Here is an 18,137-nt window from a genome sequence, read left to right as displayed (position 1 = left end):
CGTGTTTGTGAGCAAATCAGCTCCGAATATCTCATGCGCAGGGGAAAGAAAATCATAAGGATTTTAATTCTTATTTCGCTTTCCTTCACAAAACACCGAACCGGTGTCGGTTGTTTGGAGTGAAAGGGACGCACGTGGTGCCATGTTTTGAATTGTCCCATGTATTTGGAGCGACGGCTTATAGCAACGGGTGGACATTTGTTGTGCAGCTGAAGCCGAGGCAACAACGGGTATGGGCACATCACGAAGAATCGGTGATGATAAATGGTAGGCATAGCAGCTCAACATACGCATGCTTCCGGTATTATAAGGGTTACGATCGTTCTGAATTGCTTCGGACCACGTGCTGCTAGTTAATGCATATTCCAAAGACGAAGCTGTTCGTAGGGCAAAGGGAATTCCCGATAGCTGTGCCGCTGTGGCATACATATTGAGTGTGTTATTTCTATTGAATAGGAAATGTTTCGTCATCTTGCTGTAAGTCTGCAGTGAGTTTAATGGTTCTGGAAATAGAACCACAAAAACGTTCTACATATCCAGTTTGACTCAACACTAGGGAGGGTTTATTGGAAGGTAAAAATCACCATTGATGTTTCATCACTTTTATTGATTCTGTTTTGGTTTTCTATACAATTATAAAGTTTATTGCATCTTAACATTCTTAGACAAAATAGCTAATCTCACTACTGGATAACTCACTTCCCAGTTGATCGAATTAAACTTGAACATGGCGTTGCGCAACGACGCAAGTTGTCTCTGGCGTTGCATTTTAAATGTCGAATGAATTAGACATGCAATGCTCGGAATCGAAACTTAAAAAGGTAATCATCAGCGAATGAATAAAATATAGCGATCGTACAAACCGATCACTTGCGTATGCGTTCGTTATTACTTGAAATGGTATTAAAATCGGTGAAGATCTATTTTAGGAAAAGCTGACCGCAGTGCAATACTTCCAGCATTGTTTATCACATGAATGACGAGGACCATGTATATATTTCCGTTTGTTTATTTGCTGGACCAAAGCCAAACGTACGCTGATCCGGAAAAAAGATGTGGAAAACTTAGAATCCGATTGCTTCAGCATTTTAAGAAACCGTTTTCCAACGACCGTCAATGAGTTTGTGGCACGGTTGTGTGGCCTGTTTTTCCGCGCCCATCACATGATGCAATCCGGCTTTCCACCGTAAGGCCAGTAACCTCCAAACGTCCTTGTTGATCCAATTGTCCAAAGCAAATTGCTTTCTGTCGAACGCAAAAGTTTGTTTTCCACGAGACAGAGAGAGAGAGAGTACGTGAGAGAAATGCCAGAAAGTATTTTCCCCTCTGTGGACCCTTTTCCATGACGTCATCGTGGGGAAGAGTAAGAATTTTAGTTGTGTGTAGCAAAAGGTAAAGGCCTCTGCTTAAAGCCGGTTATGAGCTAAGCATGACGACATGTTACTCAAATGCGTTGCAATAAGACTTGTAGCATCTATGTCTTCAAATAAAAAATACCGGTTGTTTTCGGTATTCAAGTTACGAGTTTAGGTGTACAATTTAAAGTTGAATGTACAGCTGAATGTGTAGAAGAAGAAAAAAAACCACACACAAACCACAAACACGGGACCACGTCCGCAATCATTCCTTATTTTATTTGCCCCTTTCTTGGTCGCTCCACAGTCAAGAAACCGCCGTCTGTCTGGTTGTATAAATAAAACATTCATTAGACGACGTTGAACCACGCGATGTGAAATGCGTTGCGTAGAGTTCGTTCGTGTCGGTGTAGAAACGAGCCCCCAACAAGCTGTTCAAGAACAAGAACACGAACAAGACGATGAAAACTGAACGATACCAACATGCCAACGTGTGGAGACAAAAACAAAAATATTCCAACGTGTCCGGTCCACACGGTCGTCTTGCGATCGTGAACGAAAAGCTTAAATAATTTTTATTCTTATGATCTCATTTCCGATGTTCTTGATCGTGGCTCTTGGTCACATTGTTATGCGACATGAACTTGCTAGTGGTGGGGTTTGAAGCAGCGTCACTAGAAGGATTTTGTTAAACTAGCTGGACGTGTTTGATAAACAAGTTCCATTGCCACCATCACACAGTGCAATGTGGGCGAATGAATAAAATATCAACGACTGTAGAAAACCCCGATACTGATGATGTTCAAAGCACTTGAACGTTTGCTTCCACTTCCAGAGAAGGAATGTTTCTAGTCCAATAAAACAGTAATTACTGGGAGACATCTTTTCAGTTGGACATCATACTATGCATTCACTTGAGATTTTAAAATGTTACACGATCGTAGATTTACATTAATGATTACGTCCCATTTTATATTTTCCTGTGATCATTCATGTGCTCATAAGATTTAAAGTAGAACACACATGTTCTGATTAACCAATCGATTTGGATTGTTTGTTCAAAAGAGAATAACATGAACGGATGAACTTCTCAATAGCTCTACGACCATTGCTGGTTAATGCGTTTGTATGTCTTTAGATTTCTCTTGTTTAATTACTGACTATCCATTACGTGAATAGCTCAATAGTTAGCTCCTGTGTGTTGGGAGCACGTTTTTACCACACTTTTAACGATCCAGCCCAAACCAGGTGTGTTGTAGAGTTGTACATTAACGATTTTTGTTTAATTTGACCGTACGGAATGATCAATTCACTTATATGATATGTTTTCAAGAAAATCGCAAAAAATACTGTTCACAATCACTCTTGTGAACAATAGTGCAATTTTTGTGTAAATGCACTTATTATGCTAGCGAAAACGGGCAATTCAAATCCCATCGGATGTAAACACGTTACCATGGCGTTACGATGTGCTTTTTGAACTACACACCATAAACACGAGGGGCGTTAGGATGTTTTGCTGTCAGATCGTTGATTGCGTTTGTTGATATTTTAATGGAGCACAACAACATTTTCGTCTGAAAAGTGTCGGGCCGGCAAACAAGCTGAAGAGGCGTTAAGAAAACGAAAAAAAAAGAATCGTACGATGTGTGGTCCGTTTTCTCCATCAGTCGGCGTGTACCGCCAGCAGGCTTAACGCTTTGTAAATAAAACAGATCTGCTCGCTGTGAGGAAATAAGCCCATTGCCAAACACATCAATGTGCCAACTGTGCAGTTTTGTCTGGTGAATCATGCAGTTTTGGTTCGATATACTCCTGTTGCGTGGAAAAGTAGTCGGGGAAAATTTGCAATAGAAATTGCTTCACCGCAAAACAGGCAGTAAAACATATAAAATTTCGAGTAAACACGTGTAGGAGGCCAACAGCGAACCATTTGGAAAAAAGCAAAATTCTACGTGCAATATCAAAGCTAAAGTTCGGCATCGGGTTTCTTATCAGTAACACTGCAACAAAACCATATCGGATTCAACATGCGATAACGTGACGGCAGTGAGGATCAAAAGGAATTAATCTTCGATTCTGTTACCATTCGGCAAAGTGATAGGTCTGGGCAAATAGTGTTAAACTTGGGTGTACCATTACATCGGAATTTGTACGCGAACCTGCCTAGCGGGACAAGTGCGAAACGATGTTCAAAATCGAATCCTACATCACACCCATCATCTTGAGTTACGTTGAGAAGTACGTGAAAAACATCCGTCCCGAGGATTCACAGCTATCGCTATGGGGTGGGGAAGTGGTGTTCCAAAACCTGGACCTCAAGCTAGACGTTCTGGAGGAAGAGCTGCAATTACCGTTCAATTTTCTTTCCGGTCACATACATGAGCTCGGTATACGGGTACCATGGACAAAGATTGCCTCGGAACCGATCGTCATCACCATCAACACGATTGAGTTTGTGTTGAAGTTACGCGACACCAATGAGCGAAACGTCGTGCCAAAGCGTGACCCTCCGCGGAAGGGCAAAAGCACGGAAGAAGCTCCTCCACCGGGCTACATGGCATCGTTGATAAGCAAGATAGCCAACAACATTACAATCCGATGCCACAATGTGATACTAAAGTACGTCGAGGAGGATATCGTAGTTTCGATGAACATCCAGCAACTATCGATGGAATCGGCCGACGGGAGTTGGAATCCGGCCTTCATCGACATGTCCCCGACAAAAGTATCCCTGCGAAAGCTGATAAACATCGTCGATCTGACGATCTGCTTGGACAAACGAAATTCAGCTGGCAAGATTGAGGTCTGCCAGGAACCGGTCCTATACCGCAGCACGCTACAGCTGCGTATGCTGGTGAAGTACAACGCTTCATCGCACGATCGCTCGTCGTTGACACGCATTGATGTACATTCCAAATTCCTTGATTTTAACGTGTCGTCGCAGCAGTTTCCGATGCTGATGCGTTTGTTCGATCTAGCGCTGGCGCTAAAGCAGGGCAAAATAAAAACCGAACCGCTGCAACCCATCCCTGAGGGAGGTGTAGATGAGGAAGATGAAGCCGGACAGGAATCATTGCTTTCGTGGGCCTGGAATCTGCTTCCTTCTTTCTTTCCCGAGGAAAACGAAAGCGATCATTCCGAGGAGCACGATTTCCGCGTACTACACACCGGACTGTACATTGATCAGCTGCGAATAATCTTCAAAACGCAGGAACTGATCGGCGATGGCATGGTGGGAACGACCAAGAAGATCAAGTACCATCCAATATTGCGTTTCGATTTTCACAACTTTTACGGTGAAATGATAGCATGTGGACTGAAGTGGTTCAATGTCACGCTGGGAATATCGCGCGTACAGGTGCAATCGCTAGAAGACTGTCCCTGTGGTCATCGTGAGGGCAGTGTGAAGGAAATTTTCGAATCCCTCGTATTGCACCAACCGGGAGAGAGTACAACCCATCTGGAGCATTCATTCTTTAGCGATAATGCCGGCGGAAATCGGAAGTACAACGTGAATTGGAACTATCATCTGAGTAGCTTCAGTCAGGAGCATTTGTTGCAGAAATTTCCCGCCATTGCTATCGATATCATTCACGAGGTGCAGCTACCCGACGATAGAAGAACGTCCGAGTTTGGTAGCGATCTGGAATTTAGCAATCTGGCAGAAAAGTACATGATACGCGTCTTTGTGGGACGCTTTCGGGCGAAAATCTCAGCCGATACGATTCATCGATTCCAGATGCTTGCATCGTACAAAGATTTCTACGAGTATCCACCATACTATGAGGATAAGCCGATGCCAACACTCTCTCAGCTGCCACCACCTTCGGCGGAAGATTACGATGCACTGATGCATGAAGTTCCTTTACGACAGATTCACATTACGCTGCAGAGTCCCACGGTTGAGCTGCACTGCTTCGATCATGGCCAGGAAAGCTTATTGCTTCGAAAGCCCAGTAGCGGAAAGATACAAACACCAGCTACGAAACCATCCCTCACGGTGCAGCTTAATCGGGTAGAATGTAACATCCTGGCACCGCTTTACCCGAATCGGCTCGTGTACACTACCTGCCAGCTACCGGAACCACCGGCCAAATTGTTCGATGCATGTTATCAATCGATATCCGGTAACTTGGAGCGGCTACAGATGGAGCTTCATCATTCGCGATGGAACGACGCGACAATAGCTACAGCGGTCAGCATGAACTATCAGCAGCGTACGCTAATCCATCCATCCCTGTGGCCAAACGAGGAGCTTAACAAAACGGAACACAACCTAACTGTGACAGATTTGAAGATGGTCGTCAATCCACTGCAAGCGCTGACGGCTTCTTCCATCGTACAGTCACTACTGGCGCACCAGGACACACCCAACATCGGCTGGGAGCCCTTGCAGCAACAACAAATTCCTCTTCCCACAGCGGATCTCCTTCTTTCCTTCATTCATCTGCGCAAGGTTGAAGCTGATCGTACGGATTGCTACAAGCTGCTGGCTCGCAATTTAAAGCTGCTCACGTATCAATACGATGCAGCAAACGAAAAATCACTCACCGCTCTATGGCCAGACCATTCCACGGAGGAAGATTTTCTTACTGTCATACTGCAGCTTCCCAAGCAGCTCGATGCCACCATCGAACATCCACCGCTACTGTATGCAAAATTATTAGATCTAAGTCTGAATTTGGATCCAAATTTTCTTGCCTTCCTCGAGCTCTGGCAACGGGCGGTTCCATTAATGGATCGGGCCGTTTCCAATCGTCGATTCGGTGCTTCTTCTTTGAAACATTCCCATCGTTCGGTGCAAGCGAACCTGCGGCCGGTGACAAGAAGCGATGATAAGAAGGAACATTCTGCGCCGGCTACTTCCGTCCATTCGAGCTCGGGCAAAGGGGCTGGCATTCCCGGAGCGGGTCCAATAGTGCACGGACGGCCAACGTCTACCATCGGGGTGGACGATGTTGAACCGAAGCAATGCACCGCCTCACCGGACGGTGCTGCTGCAAACACTGCCGAAGATAAGCAATTTTGGGCGAAGCTTGCGAAAAGAATGATCTTCCATCTGGAAGTGAGCCACTTTACCGTCTGTCTTCCATTAAACAATATTATATTCCACTCACTGAGCGACTCGCTGGAGGATGAGTTTGGGCAGAATGAAATATTCATGATCAAGTAAGTATCGTTTTCGTCTATCATTGAGGATTTTTTGTCATCCAGCTAACAACGGTATTTATATTTCTAGACTTCCACTGATTTCGGTGAATTCCGCCTTCAAGTGCCAAACACTGTCCGGTTACATCAACCGGTTTCCGATCAGTATCGCTAAATCCGTCTGGCCTTTGGAGAAGGAAAGTTTTCCATGGACTATTTCGCTCGCAAATGCGTCCAGCTGGACGTACCAAGGTGGCGAGATGAACAAACTGCTCGACGAAACGACCACAAACATATCGATGGTGCTTACCTTTAGCGATGATCACTCAGTGAACGCTGCATCCTGTTCCTCCGCTTGCTTCCACATTGATACCACCCCATTCCGGGTGACTTTAATGAAGGAACAGTTGGTACTGTTGCGTGCCACCTTAGATCGAATAATGCAGCTTCCGATGGTGCAAACCGCTGGAAGCGATTCGAATGATTCGAACAAAGTGGACAGCGTCCAACAGTTTCTAGAAATTCCCCAACTACCGGGAGGTGGTAGTTCGATAGCGGCCATCGATTTGCGTGAATTTCTCGACATAACTCACAACTCCAGCGGAGGATCGGATGAAACGCTCAAAGAGAAAGCAACCACAGCGGAACATGATGGGCGCCGTCCAATGCCATCGCTGTGGCTACAGTGGACCTTCTCAAAGCTTACCGTTAGTTGCATTACGCGGGAAGAGGAAACGCGTAAAGAACGTATTAAACTAAAGATCGAACTGGAGGACATTATTTATTCGCTCGACAAACAGGAAGTATATTCGCAGATGAAGGCAAAAATTGGAGGCATGAGCGGTGTGTGCTACGAATGGCAAGATAGTCCATCCGGTACACACCAGCAGCCGTCTGGCGGATGGGTACGTAACGAAGCCCTAGGCTTAACGGTGCAAACGGGAGAAGCAAGTGAAACGAGCAAAGCGACTGGTACGGATACTTTTTTCAACATGACGATCACACGAGCAGAAACCCAAAACGTACACACCAAGTGGGACACGGTAAGAAAGTCACGCGAACACAATGACACCCTCGTGGAGGTATTGATCAAAATGGAACAGGTTGATCTAAGGTTGGATCTTGACCTGCTCGGTGAATGTGTGCGTATGATGAATGTTTGTCAACCCAGCACGTCACAGGCATCGAACTTGGTGGAAAAGGACATCAGTCACAATTCGTGTTCAAATTCGGTATTAGGCGTAAAAGACTTACCTTTGATACTGTTTGCCAGTAAGGGTTTTACGGTGTTTCTTCCATTGCGCTCAGAATCGTCCGATGATCGCGATTGTTGCTCGGTGTACATTATGAAGATCAATTCAATTACCGTGCATCATAATGTAGAAAATCCCATTTGCCGGGTTCCGTTGCGCCCGGACGTGTATACGAAAGCGGCTCAGATGCGCATTCTAAATGTGCCTGGTTCGAAAATAGAAGACCGTCAGTATGAACTGCTGCTGAAGGAAATCTCCCTGAGTACTGCCGTTTGGAGCGATGTGGTTAAGTACTTGCACGATCAACAAACATCAACCACGCATCATGATAATCCAGCATTCGAGTGGAATAACCTTCATCAAGGAGTGCAACGCACGTCTCATTTCGACGTTGTAACCGTGTTTAAAGAGTTCAACTTTTCTGCCATTTATGCACCGTGCATCATCTACAAGAACGTGCTTATCTGTAGCCGTGCGATAGAACTAAACTGTATGTCGGATTTGGTGGTGGATATTGATTTGGACCAGATACAGCTCGCTGAGCGATTGCTGAGTAAAGGCAAACAAATTGGTGACTACATGTTTCCGGTACCTGCCGAATCTCCACGACATTCTGTACCAACTGCTCGCATGTCGCGCAGTAACAGTTCTATCGATACGGGAAGTCTACTTACTTTTGCTTCCAACGCACCAAGTGGCGAAGATGCGAGCCGAGAATCGGTACGATCGTATCGAGATTCGGTACCGTCGACACGTTTCCGTCGCAGCAACTCGAAACTATCCAAGTGTGAGGAAGATTCGGGCCTTGAATCATATCGAACGTCGGACGGCAAACGGCCGATATCAAGTGGGAGTAGAAAAAGTAGCACCCAGCGATATCGTAAAATATCATCAATATCTTCCGAAAGCACTTCGAAACCGTTGCGATCACGAACGACTTCTACAATGGCACAAACAAACCTGACAATCGTTCCGTACGAGGTGTGCCTTCTCGGTGGATACTTTAAGATAAATGTGTTCACGCAACGAGATCGCATCAGTGTTAGGCCAGCTTTAAAGCTAGTCTTAGTACAACCAAATGCGCTCGTATCACTAAACTTGCTGGAACGGGTTCTTCAGCTATCCCTGTTTGATCTAACCGTACAAGTAGACGAACTTGCGATCATCAAAACGGTAGCCGGCGAACCGGATGAGTTAGGTATTCCGCAGCCGATCGTTAAAACACGCTTCGTAAACAGTTTGACTAAGAGAAGTCGTGAGATAAAGATTGACTTTAAGCGACCCATTAAGCTGACCCTCTCACACGTGAAGATACAGAAGGTGATGGAATTAGTTGCATCTTTGGACGATCTTTTTACACCACCAAAAGTAAACAAAGAGCGTGGCGCGGGAACTACGAAACCATTGCCTAAGGCGGTGGTTAGTAGAAACAAATTTTTGCTCATTAAATCACACCTGTATGATGTTGAAAAGATCGAAATAAGTTTATCGCAGGTGATGTTGCATTTGCTAGAGGAAGATACTAACAAGCCGCCACTGTACAACATGAAGCTGTCGTTTTCTTCCGTACACTCAATGATAAGGGTTCAAGAACGACCGGAGCGTATCGTATTCGAGCTAGAGCTGGCTGAGCTACTGCTTAGTGCTGGCACATTCGTCATTCTTCATCCTTTTTCCTTCAAACTGCTGTTAACGCTTGCTCAGGAATATTGGAAGCGTGATCCACTCGTTCAGATAAAGCTGCAATCATCTTACTTACAAGTGGATCTGATTCCTTACATCTTTCACCAAGTGGAGCTGATTCAGAAGGTAATGTTGGACGCACTGCGCAGGGAAGAAACTGACCGTAAAGATTCGATCTCTACGGTTCAAAGTGCAAACATGACGCCAAGTCGCGAGTTGCTTATACCCATCGTACCGCCACGGTTTGAACAAAAGCGTACGAAAGAGATGCAGGAGGAATACTACCAGGATGATCTGAGGTAAGTGTGTTATCTTTTATGTCTTTAACGTCTTCATAAACCACTATTTATTTTCACACGATTCTATTGTAGAGCTGGAGCTTTTCAATTCATAGAAAGTATGAAAGTAAACGAACTTCCTTTGCCGTATCAGATAAAAATCATCAATCGCGAGGTAGGCATCATCTGTTGGCGATATCCTCAACCCAGAGCACTGCATCAAGTGATCGTTTATCCCGTACCGATGAACACAACCAAATCGGTCAACATCCAATGCAAGCTGGAACATTACGCAGACATCAACGGTAATTTCGTAGAGGTGTGCCAGTTCACACTTTCCGAGAATGAGAAAACGTTTCTCAAGCTACCGCAGCGTAAAGTAGCATCGGCCATTTGGAGAATAGTCATGACACAGAATGTGGTTTATGACGAGGGAATGGCTCGTGCACGAGATGAAGATGATGAAATGATCGGCACCAGTGACAACGAGGACACATCGCAGCAACGCAATGCAAATGGTTTGGGTAGAACACTGCTGACAACCATCACCGATGTGCTAACGGACAGTTCTTATTTGCCCGGACAACGAGTGGTCAGCTTACCGTATCGTTTGCATCCGAAGATCTTTGTCGCATGTATGCGGGTTGACTCTATGTTCAGTGCTGCCTTGGTACCGAATCTGGAAGTAACGATCGATTTAAAACCCGTACAGATGAATCTGTTCAACCATGTGCATCTGGATCCGGAGCGCCAGCTGCCAAAACCATTTGAACGATATCGGCTCTGCAGAGAATCGGCAGATTTCGGAGCACATAAATTCCTCATGCTCAATGCGCATCGATTGCGCGCTCAGTGCACGGTCTATGACAACCTTGATATGTTCGTTGGTGCGGAGTTTAATTTGCACTGCGATCTGCTCGATTACAATTATTTTACGTTCGAAAATGCACTGGAAGTTAGCAACATGAAGGCTTACGGATGGATCGGTGAGCGATCAATCGAGCTACGGACGATAACGGATGATATTTGCTTAAGGTACGGTCCCTCCATCGGTTACAACCTAGCTGTGGCGGAACGAATGTGGAATCGAAGCATGTCAAAAAGTGACGAAAGTTCACCGTTTGTGCTGTACAGCAGATATATCGTTTGTAATCGCACACAGTCCGGTTTAAAGTTTGGTCAAACCGGTACGACGGAAATGGTATACCTCGGTCCGAATGAGCTCTGCTTGTACGCGTTTCGAAGTTGCCGGCAACGTCAGCAGCTGCAATTGTATTTCACCGAAGGGAACACACAGGTAGTGACTGAAGCGTTCGATGTATCAACCGACGGTTTGCAACAAGTTTGTGTACAATCGATCTACGAAGAGGACATGGAAGATGAAAAGATGCTACTGATCCGTATCGAATCGCTCTCGGTGGATGGGACCGATGGTAGCAGTAGTAACACCCAGCGTAGCATTACGATTGAAGGACAGATCGGGTTTTACAATATGACCTCGCAGCGTTTAAAGTTTCAGTATCGTTACTACAAAATTGTGCCAAACAGTGACCGTAACTACACGACTACCAGCTTCCAGGTGGCAGCTGGAGATAGTGCTAATCTGTTCTCGCCGGCCAACAATAAGAATCAGCAAACGATGAATATTGCGATCGATGGCGAGGATGGGCGGGTCGTTTGGTCAGGTGATGTTCCGTTGCGCGAGATCATGAACGGTGGAAGCATGCCGTACCTGGTGAAGATACCAACGTCCACGATAACACGCGAAGGCTACATTAGCTATTGGGTGAGGATCGTGCGCGAAAAGCTGGTTGATAGTAAGCTAGCACCTGCAGTGAATGGGGAGGTGCTGGAGCGTGTGTTGGTAATCGTTTGGCCATTGTTTATGGTTGAATCATTCCTGACCGTTAACACCACGGTAAGTAAGGCGATCGAAGATTATATAGGAACCATTTATGTTTACACTTAACTTTCCTTTCTCGCCAGGCATATGAGGAAAAACTGAACCAATCGTTTTCAATCTACGGACAAGGACAGCGAAAGCAGCTTAACGTGGCCGGCACGTACTCGGACGAGCATGAACTAGCTTTCCGAATGGACTTTAACTCGCCCCATGGTGAAGACAAACGAAAGGCCCTGCTATCCTATCGATTGATAGACGGTAAAACATTTTTCCAAGTCCCGGCCCGGTTCCGTAACATTGAAAATGCACTGATGGCGCTGAGGGATGGTCGACGACTCCCTGATTGGCCGTGCTCACGTGAGGAAGAGCTTCGATGGCGACGGGAAAATTCAATACAAGAAGCAACATTCCCACTGTACCATTGTTCCGCGGCGTATGAAATGTCCTGCTGCTTGATGCTCAACATTGCACCGTGGGCATTGTTCATTAACCAGCTGGGATGTGAAGTACGACTCAGGAATCACACAACCAGTGATGTAAATATTATTGCGCCAAACAGCATTATTATGCCGTTCCACGTGGAAACGGGTTTCACGCTAGAAATGATCGTGAGCATTGGACATTCACTCCATTCGGAGTTGATCTACATCGATAGCACGGAGACGAAGAAGCAATCGCCCAACGGATATGCTGTTTTACCGCTGGATGGTTCAATCGATATCACTATCCGCACGGAATTCGGGGTAAGTGTTGTTTCTGAAGGATTTTGAATAGTAATAGTTAAAGATAGGTTTAGATAGGTTCGCACATCTAGCAAAGATGATATATTTTTCCACGTTAAAAGGTTGAAACACTTTGTTTAAATATGTTTTACATTTTTGATGCACTCTTGCGGAACACGAAGTCTGGTTTCACGGCTTTGATGGATTCACGGAAAACCTGCAACACCCGGTCTACCCGTTCGCTTGTAGCATTCTGTCCCATAAGCCCGATGCGAAATACTTGCCCAGCAGTCGGTCCAAGTCCTCCGCTAATCTCTACCAGATAGGTTTTCATTGCATGTTGCGACACTTGCAGCCAGTCCACACCCGTTGGCACCCGAATAGTGGTGACGGTAGCTAATCTGTCGCGTTCCTGGGCGTACAGTTCGAAGCCCAGGGCGAGAAGACCATCGTAAAGTCGCTTTGCACAATCCTGATGGCGGGAAATCAGGGATGGGATCGATTCTTCACAAGCGATCGCTATTGCTGCACGGAGACCGTACAGAAGGGTTGAAGATATCGTATGGTGATAGCTGGAAAATGTAATCGGTTGTGTATAGATGATTTATAGATAATAAGTCTATATAACACATACATGCGTGGTCGTCCAAAGCATCCCCAATAGTCACCAACCAAGAACATATCCCAATAGTACACTTTCACCTTCGTCTGGCGGCGTTTGTATCGCTCACTGATGGTATTCCCGCCAGCAATTCATCAGTTGCAGAGTTCCATGAAGGTCCAGAAAAGACACAGATGCCCAGAAAAGAGAAAAAAAAGGTTAATCAGCATACCCGACACGCGTTTGATAACGACAATTACGTCGTGGTGAACAAACAAATTTCAATGCTTACACAGCGCGATGGTTGAAGGAAATTGGCGTAATGCCTGGCGGTGCACCGAGCACCTTCTGCGAACCGGTATAGCAGGCATCAATTTCCCAACGATCCATATGGAAAGGTGTTCCGCCGAGTGATGCAACCGTGTCCACAATGAGCAAACAATCGTTTGCCCGGCACAATGCCCCCACTCCCTCCAATCCCTGCAGCACTCCGGTGGAAGAGTCACCCTGCGTTAGGAACAACACCGACGGACGATGGGTTTCCAGGGCTTTTCGAATCTCGACCAAAGTGAGCGAACTACCTGAGGCGGCTTGCACCATATGCACGTCGGCACCATACCTCGAAGCCATATCGGCCGCCCTGTCACCCCAGTGACCGGTGTGACCGATCAGCACAACGTCACCATCCTCGAGCAGATTGCACAGCGTAGCCTCCATACCACCGTGGCCCGATGCACTCAGGCAGAAGGTGGCCGCATTGTTCGTTTGGAAGAGATACCGCATACCCGCCTTAATGTCGTCCATAATTTTAAGCGTTTCCGGATGCAAGTGACCCAGTATTGGACGACTCATCGCTTCCAGGACGCGTGGATGTGCATTCGAAGGTCCCGGTCCCATTAGCAACTTTTCCGGCACTACCAGAGGTTCGCGTAGTACCTCCGGGGCGCTTATTCGATACTCCATGGCTTAAGACGATGTTTGATTTTAAAGTTAATATTCCGACTTTCACCGGTATTGAACGTGCTGCTGGTTTAAGCTTCGCGAATGCACTGACTAAGCTGTTTTCTAGCTCTGGGGACTGGTTTTTATGAGAGCCATTGAAAAGGCAAACTTATCTGCCGCGTATGTGGTTTGCGCGTACGATTGTTAACAGCTGGTTTGTAAGGTGTGAGAGAGATCAGATCGCAAATGTATTGGTGGGCTGGTACGAAATGAAACGAAAACGACGTTATCAGCTGTACAATCCGGTCGTGCGTATCTCGCAAGAGCATAGGAAAACATCACCCTCATCCAGTGAGACGCATTCGTACTCCGTCGTCATATGTCGTGTGTAATTTTTCATGTTTTTGTTTGTCTTAATTCATTGCGTTTTTTACAGAACGCATTAAACATGTCTCTCAAGTACCAAGTCTATAGGCACGTTATGCAGTTTATGATCGTTCTGCACGTTTTAATACGGATTGTACGATGTGACTTGGACACCATGTGTTGTCTACATGAAAATTACATTTTATCTGTTATCTGCCGGGAACTATTTTCTCATCCCTCTCTGAGTACGTAACCTTATTTGGGTCAATGGGTATGGCGAGTTCATTGAATTCGCAATGGGTACGGGATGTGGTTAGTGTGGTTTGGACCCGTTTTCATAGGTCATGGTTGAGAGTCTGAAGGAAGGCGCTGAGCAAAGCATACAGCTTATCAATTTATCAAACTTTGTTCTAGCTTCTTATGTTAAAAATGTTTTTTTTTTCCTTTCAGATTATGAACTTAGTATTAACATCGCTAACGGAAAACAAAGTTCGAATCTTCATCTTGGCCTCACAATTCATCGTGACCAATTATTCGAGCATTGATTTACACTGCTGGTCATTCGCGTTACCGTCCAACGAACGGTTGGAACAGTTCAAGCTAAGCAACTCTGGACCGCATAGTTGCTGTTATAGCCTTCCTAAAAATAACGCAAAAAATGAAAAGTATGTGTATTCCTCAAAAATGCGTTCTACCTCTAGACTTCTGATTGATTATTTTGCTAATTTCTTCCACAGCCCCAAAGGTACCGTCATAACGATGCTTAATAATGTATCACATCGAAAAGTCAAGATCAAGTCAAGCACCAACTTCAACCACTACCTGACCGTCTACCAGCGGCGAGAAAATGGAAGCGAATTCTCGGCACCAATTTTCTTAAACAAACCAATCGCCAGGAAGTCACTTAGCGTACCGCACGAAGATCCAATCGATCGGCGACATCATGCACTATCGTTGTCGATCGTATCGCATCAGGGTCAGCAGCACGTATCGATCTATGACGATCCGTGTCCATCGTATGCGATTGAAAACAGAACCGATTTTAACATCTACGTTGCTCAATCGGACACGGTACACCCGAACAAGGCAGCGACTGCGGTTGCCGAAACGGTGGAAAGTAATTTCTCCTGGTTTCAGACGGTAGGCTCCCGACAGACAGTGTTCTACACGCCACCGTCACTCGACGATCAATTTCCGGAACCGCAGGAATCCGAGATGGCACTAATATTTGCCTGTGTTAGTGGTAGTGCTATCCGGTGGTCACACCCGGTAAAGATCGATGAGGATAAGAGCATCTTTCTGAACATTCCTCTGTACGGAGACCTAAAGCTGGCGATGAAGTTACGCAACCGGACGACGGCACTAGTGATCGACTACATTAGTCAGGATTTAGAATTTTCGGCCAAGGATATTCGGACGCGCCTTTCGAACCCGATTCGTCCGCCGGAACCAGCATCTCCAGCGGAATCGAGCGAAACCTCACAGGGGTCATCTCTCCCAAGCAAAGATTATCCATCGATCGAGTATGGTTCCGAGAATGAACAGACCAGCTCGGGTAAAGAACAGCTTGTACAGAGTTACTTCCGAACGGTGATGATCACGCTGTTTAATGATGAGTCTCTGCAATCTTGCTTCAAGCAGGACATTATTTCGTTCAATTTTGAGCGAATCGGCTTCAAGGCAAAGCGTTGCAGCACAGCAAACCAAGCCACTCTGCACTGTGCCAACATTCAGGTGGACAATGAATTGCACTCAAGCGGAGAATACGATTTCCCGGTCGTGCTTTGCAGTGAAGATCACGATACGAAGCAACGCAAGTTACTCGTCCAATCTCCACCAAACCCTTACCGATTGGAGGATCAATTGGAGCTGTTAGCAAAGGTAGCGCTTTGTACCGTCGAGTGTGATCTTGTTGAGGATGACGGCGACTCCGATGGTGGTTGGTCGGGTGTGGAAGCATTACGGCTCAAGATCAATCCAATCAGAGCATACATTGAGGATACGTACATAAACGTCCTAGTCGACTACTTGATGGAGTGTCTTCCAGCAGGAATGCTTTACGAGCAGCGTGACAGTGATATGACGCCGATTCGCATCCGTTGCCAGCCGGGTGAAGTGCTCGTTCCGCGAGCTGTTATACAGCAGTCAAGTTACCTGGCCGAACCAATCAAGTTCCGGTGCGTACGTATCGAACCACTTGCCGTGTTGCTTTCCGTGCATGCCTGCATGCGTTTGTACATTGCGCTCGATCACAGTCCGCTCGAATTTGCGGCTTTTGAACGCCGCTCGGTTCGTTCGCTACCGATCAAGTTTGGCAATGCGGTCGGTATGCATTACCTGTCCGGGGCGATCTTTGGTGGCGGTTGGGTGATCGGTTCGCTCGAGATACTAGGCAGTCCGAGCGGGTTGGCTCGCTCTGTAACGAGCGGTTTGCGCGACTTTGTATCCCTGCCTGTGCAGGGTCTGTTTCGTGGTCCGTGGGGCTTTCTGGTAGGAGTAACGCAGGGTTCTGCCTCGCTGGTACGAAACATAACCGCCGGTACGGTGAACTCGGTTACGAAGCTGGCCCAATCAGTATCGCGCAATCTCGATCGGTTAACGCTCGATTCGGAACATGTGCAACGCACGGATGCGTTACGACGCCGTCGACCACAAGGCATGACGGACGGTTTTACCCAGGGCCTGACCGGGCTTGGTATTAGCCTGCTCGGAGCCGTTGGTGGACTAGCTCATCATCCGTTACAAGCCACTAATCCGATCGGTGTAGTGACGGGCATGGGTAAAGGCATTGTAGGAGCATTTGCCAAACCGATCAGTGGTGCGGCCGAGCTGGTCGCCCTAACCGGACAAGGAATGTTGCAAAGCGTCGGCTACAACACACTGCCCACACCGAAGCTACATTCGCGTCAATCCTTGCAGCGACTGGAACCGATACCGCACAAGGCGCTCTGGGAACCGCAAGCCGTCGGCGAAGGATCGCTCCTCTTTACCGTTCAGGCAACGTTAGCTACGCATGGCGAGTATCGGTTGGTGCTGGTTGCTATCTACAGTAAGGCCCTCGTACTTTATGACGTACACGAATGCCAACTGCTGGAGGTGCTCGATCCGAAGACAGTGTTTTTCGATACGGACGAGGAAAGCGATGCGACAAGGCTCGTCATTCGTGTACGTCCCAAGCTTCCACCACCACCCTGCTCCGACTATGATCAGTATCCAATCTCGAGCCGTACGTACGATTTTGTGCGCGATTCGACCATGCAACTGCCCCGCATCGTCGGTAATGTGACGGTCCAGCAATCGTACGGAAAAGCCGGCCTAGGAAACGCTAGAGCGAACGTGTCTGCGAATAACATGAGACCGCTGGAACAGAGTGAGGAAGCGGTGGGTTTAGATGATAGTGTGATCGAACCAACAATAATCGATCAGCGATCCGTCGTGCTAGACATTGCGCGATCGTCCACTGCAAGTGGTGCAGACGAAGAAATGGACCGATCGGGACTGCTTTTGAACGATGAAACGAGTTCGACGACGGCGATAGATCGAATGCTGGAAGATGATTGTGATGAGCATGAACGGGACGGTTCAGCTGATGATAGTGAGCGTAAGATAGTGATATTCCTTGATGAAAATCTGGTCAAATATCTCATCACCTATGTCGATCTGTTAAAACGCACCGTTGACAGCGAGATGGGGCGGGCTGCGGAAGATGTCGTGGCTTTTCTTCCTTTCGAGTGTTGAGTGTTCTAGTTCCAGTCATTGAATTGTACGTAGGTAACGCATAAGCAAGGGATAAATTATTAGACTAGTGCAGTAAGATGCCAGGGGCTGGGTAGACGTATTATATACCTCAATAAAAGGGTCACCGCAAAATAGAACTATGCAA

General features: G+C 46.6%; 2 protein-coding genes across 2 annotated transcripts; one reads left to right on the top strand and one right to left on the bottom strand.

Annotated features, from left to right (window-relative positions):
• The first annotated feature begins 1,673 nt into the window (after nt 1-1,673).
• LOC125761656 (intermembrane lipid transfer protein VPS13B) lies at nt 1,674-18,137 on the top strand. Its single transcript, XM_049422983.1, has 6 exons — nt 1,674-6,527; nt 6,598-9,741; nt 9,814-11,638; nt 11,707-12,366; nt 14,705-14,919; nt 14,992-18,137. Exons 1-6 carry the CDS (start codon nt 3,544-3,546, stop codon nt 17,990-17,992), a joined length of 11,829 nt encoding a protein of 3,942 aa, XP_049278940.1. The 5' UTR covers nt 1,674-3,543; the 3' UTR covers nt 17,993-18,137.
• Nucleotides 12,415-14,637, bottom strand: LOC125761676 (alanine--glyoxylate aminotransferase). Its single transcript, XM_049423030.1, has 3 exons — nt 13,239-14,637; nt 12,980-13,075; nt 12,415-12,917 (listed from the first exon to the last, which is right to left on the bottom strand). The coding sequence occupies exons 1-3, from the start codon at nt 13,907-13,909 to the stop codon at nt 12,494-12,496; spliced, it is 1,191 nt and encodes a 396-aa protein (XP_049278987.1). The 5' UTR covers nt 13,910-14,637; the 3' UTR covers nt 12,415-12,493.

This window comes from Anopheles funestus, chromosome 2RL (assembly GCF_943734845.2).
Source record: "Anopheles funestus chromosome 2RL, idAnoFuneDA-416_04, whole genome shotgun sequence".
In the NCBI taxonomy this organism is placed as follows: Eukaryota; Metazoa; Arthropoda; class Insecta; order Diptera; family Culicidae; genus Anopheles; species Anopheles funestus.
The sequence above is the reverse complement of the archived record's forward strand: the minus strand, read 5'-3'. Positions and strand labels throughout refer to the sequence as shown.

Coding starts and splice junctions, on each gene's coding strand:
- LOC125761656 (XM_049422983.1), top strand. CDS start 3,544: ATGTTCAAAATCGAATCCTACATCACACCCATCATCTTGAGTTACGTT. Junction 11,639..11,706: donor TCCTGACCGTTAACACCACG/GTAAGTAAGGCG, acceptor CTTTCTCGCCAG/GCATATGAGGAAAAACTGAA. Junction 12,367..14,704: donor CTATCCGCACGGAATTCGGG/GTAAGTGTTGTT, acceptor TTTTCCTTTCAG/ATTATGAACTTAGTATTAAC.
- LOC125761676 (XM_049423030.1), bottom strand. CDS start 13,909: ATGGAGTATCGAATAAGCGCCCCGGAGGTACTACGCGAACCTCTGGTA. Junction 13,076..13,238: donor TCCTTCAACCATCGCGCTGT/GTAAGCATTGAA, acceptor GAATACCATCAG/TGAGCGATACAAACGCCGCC. Junction 12,918..12,979: donor TGCTTTGGACGACCACGCAT/GTATGTGTTATA, acceptor TACATTTTCCAG/CTATCACCATACGATATCTT.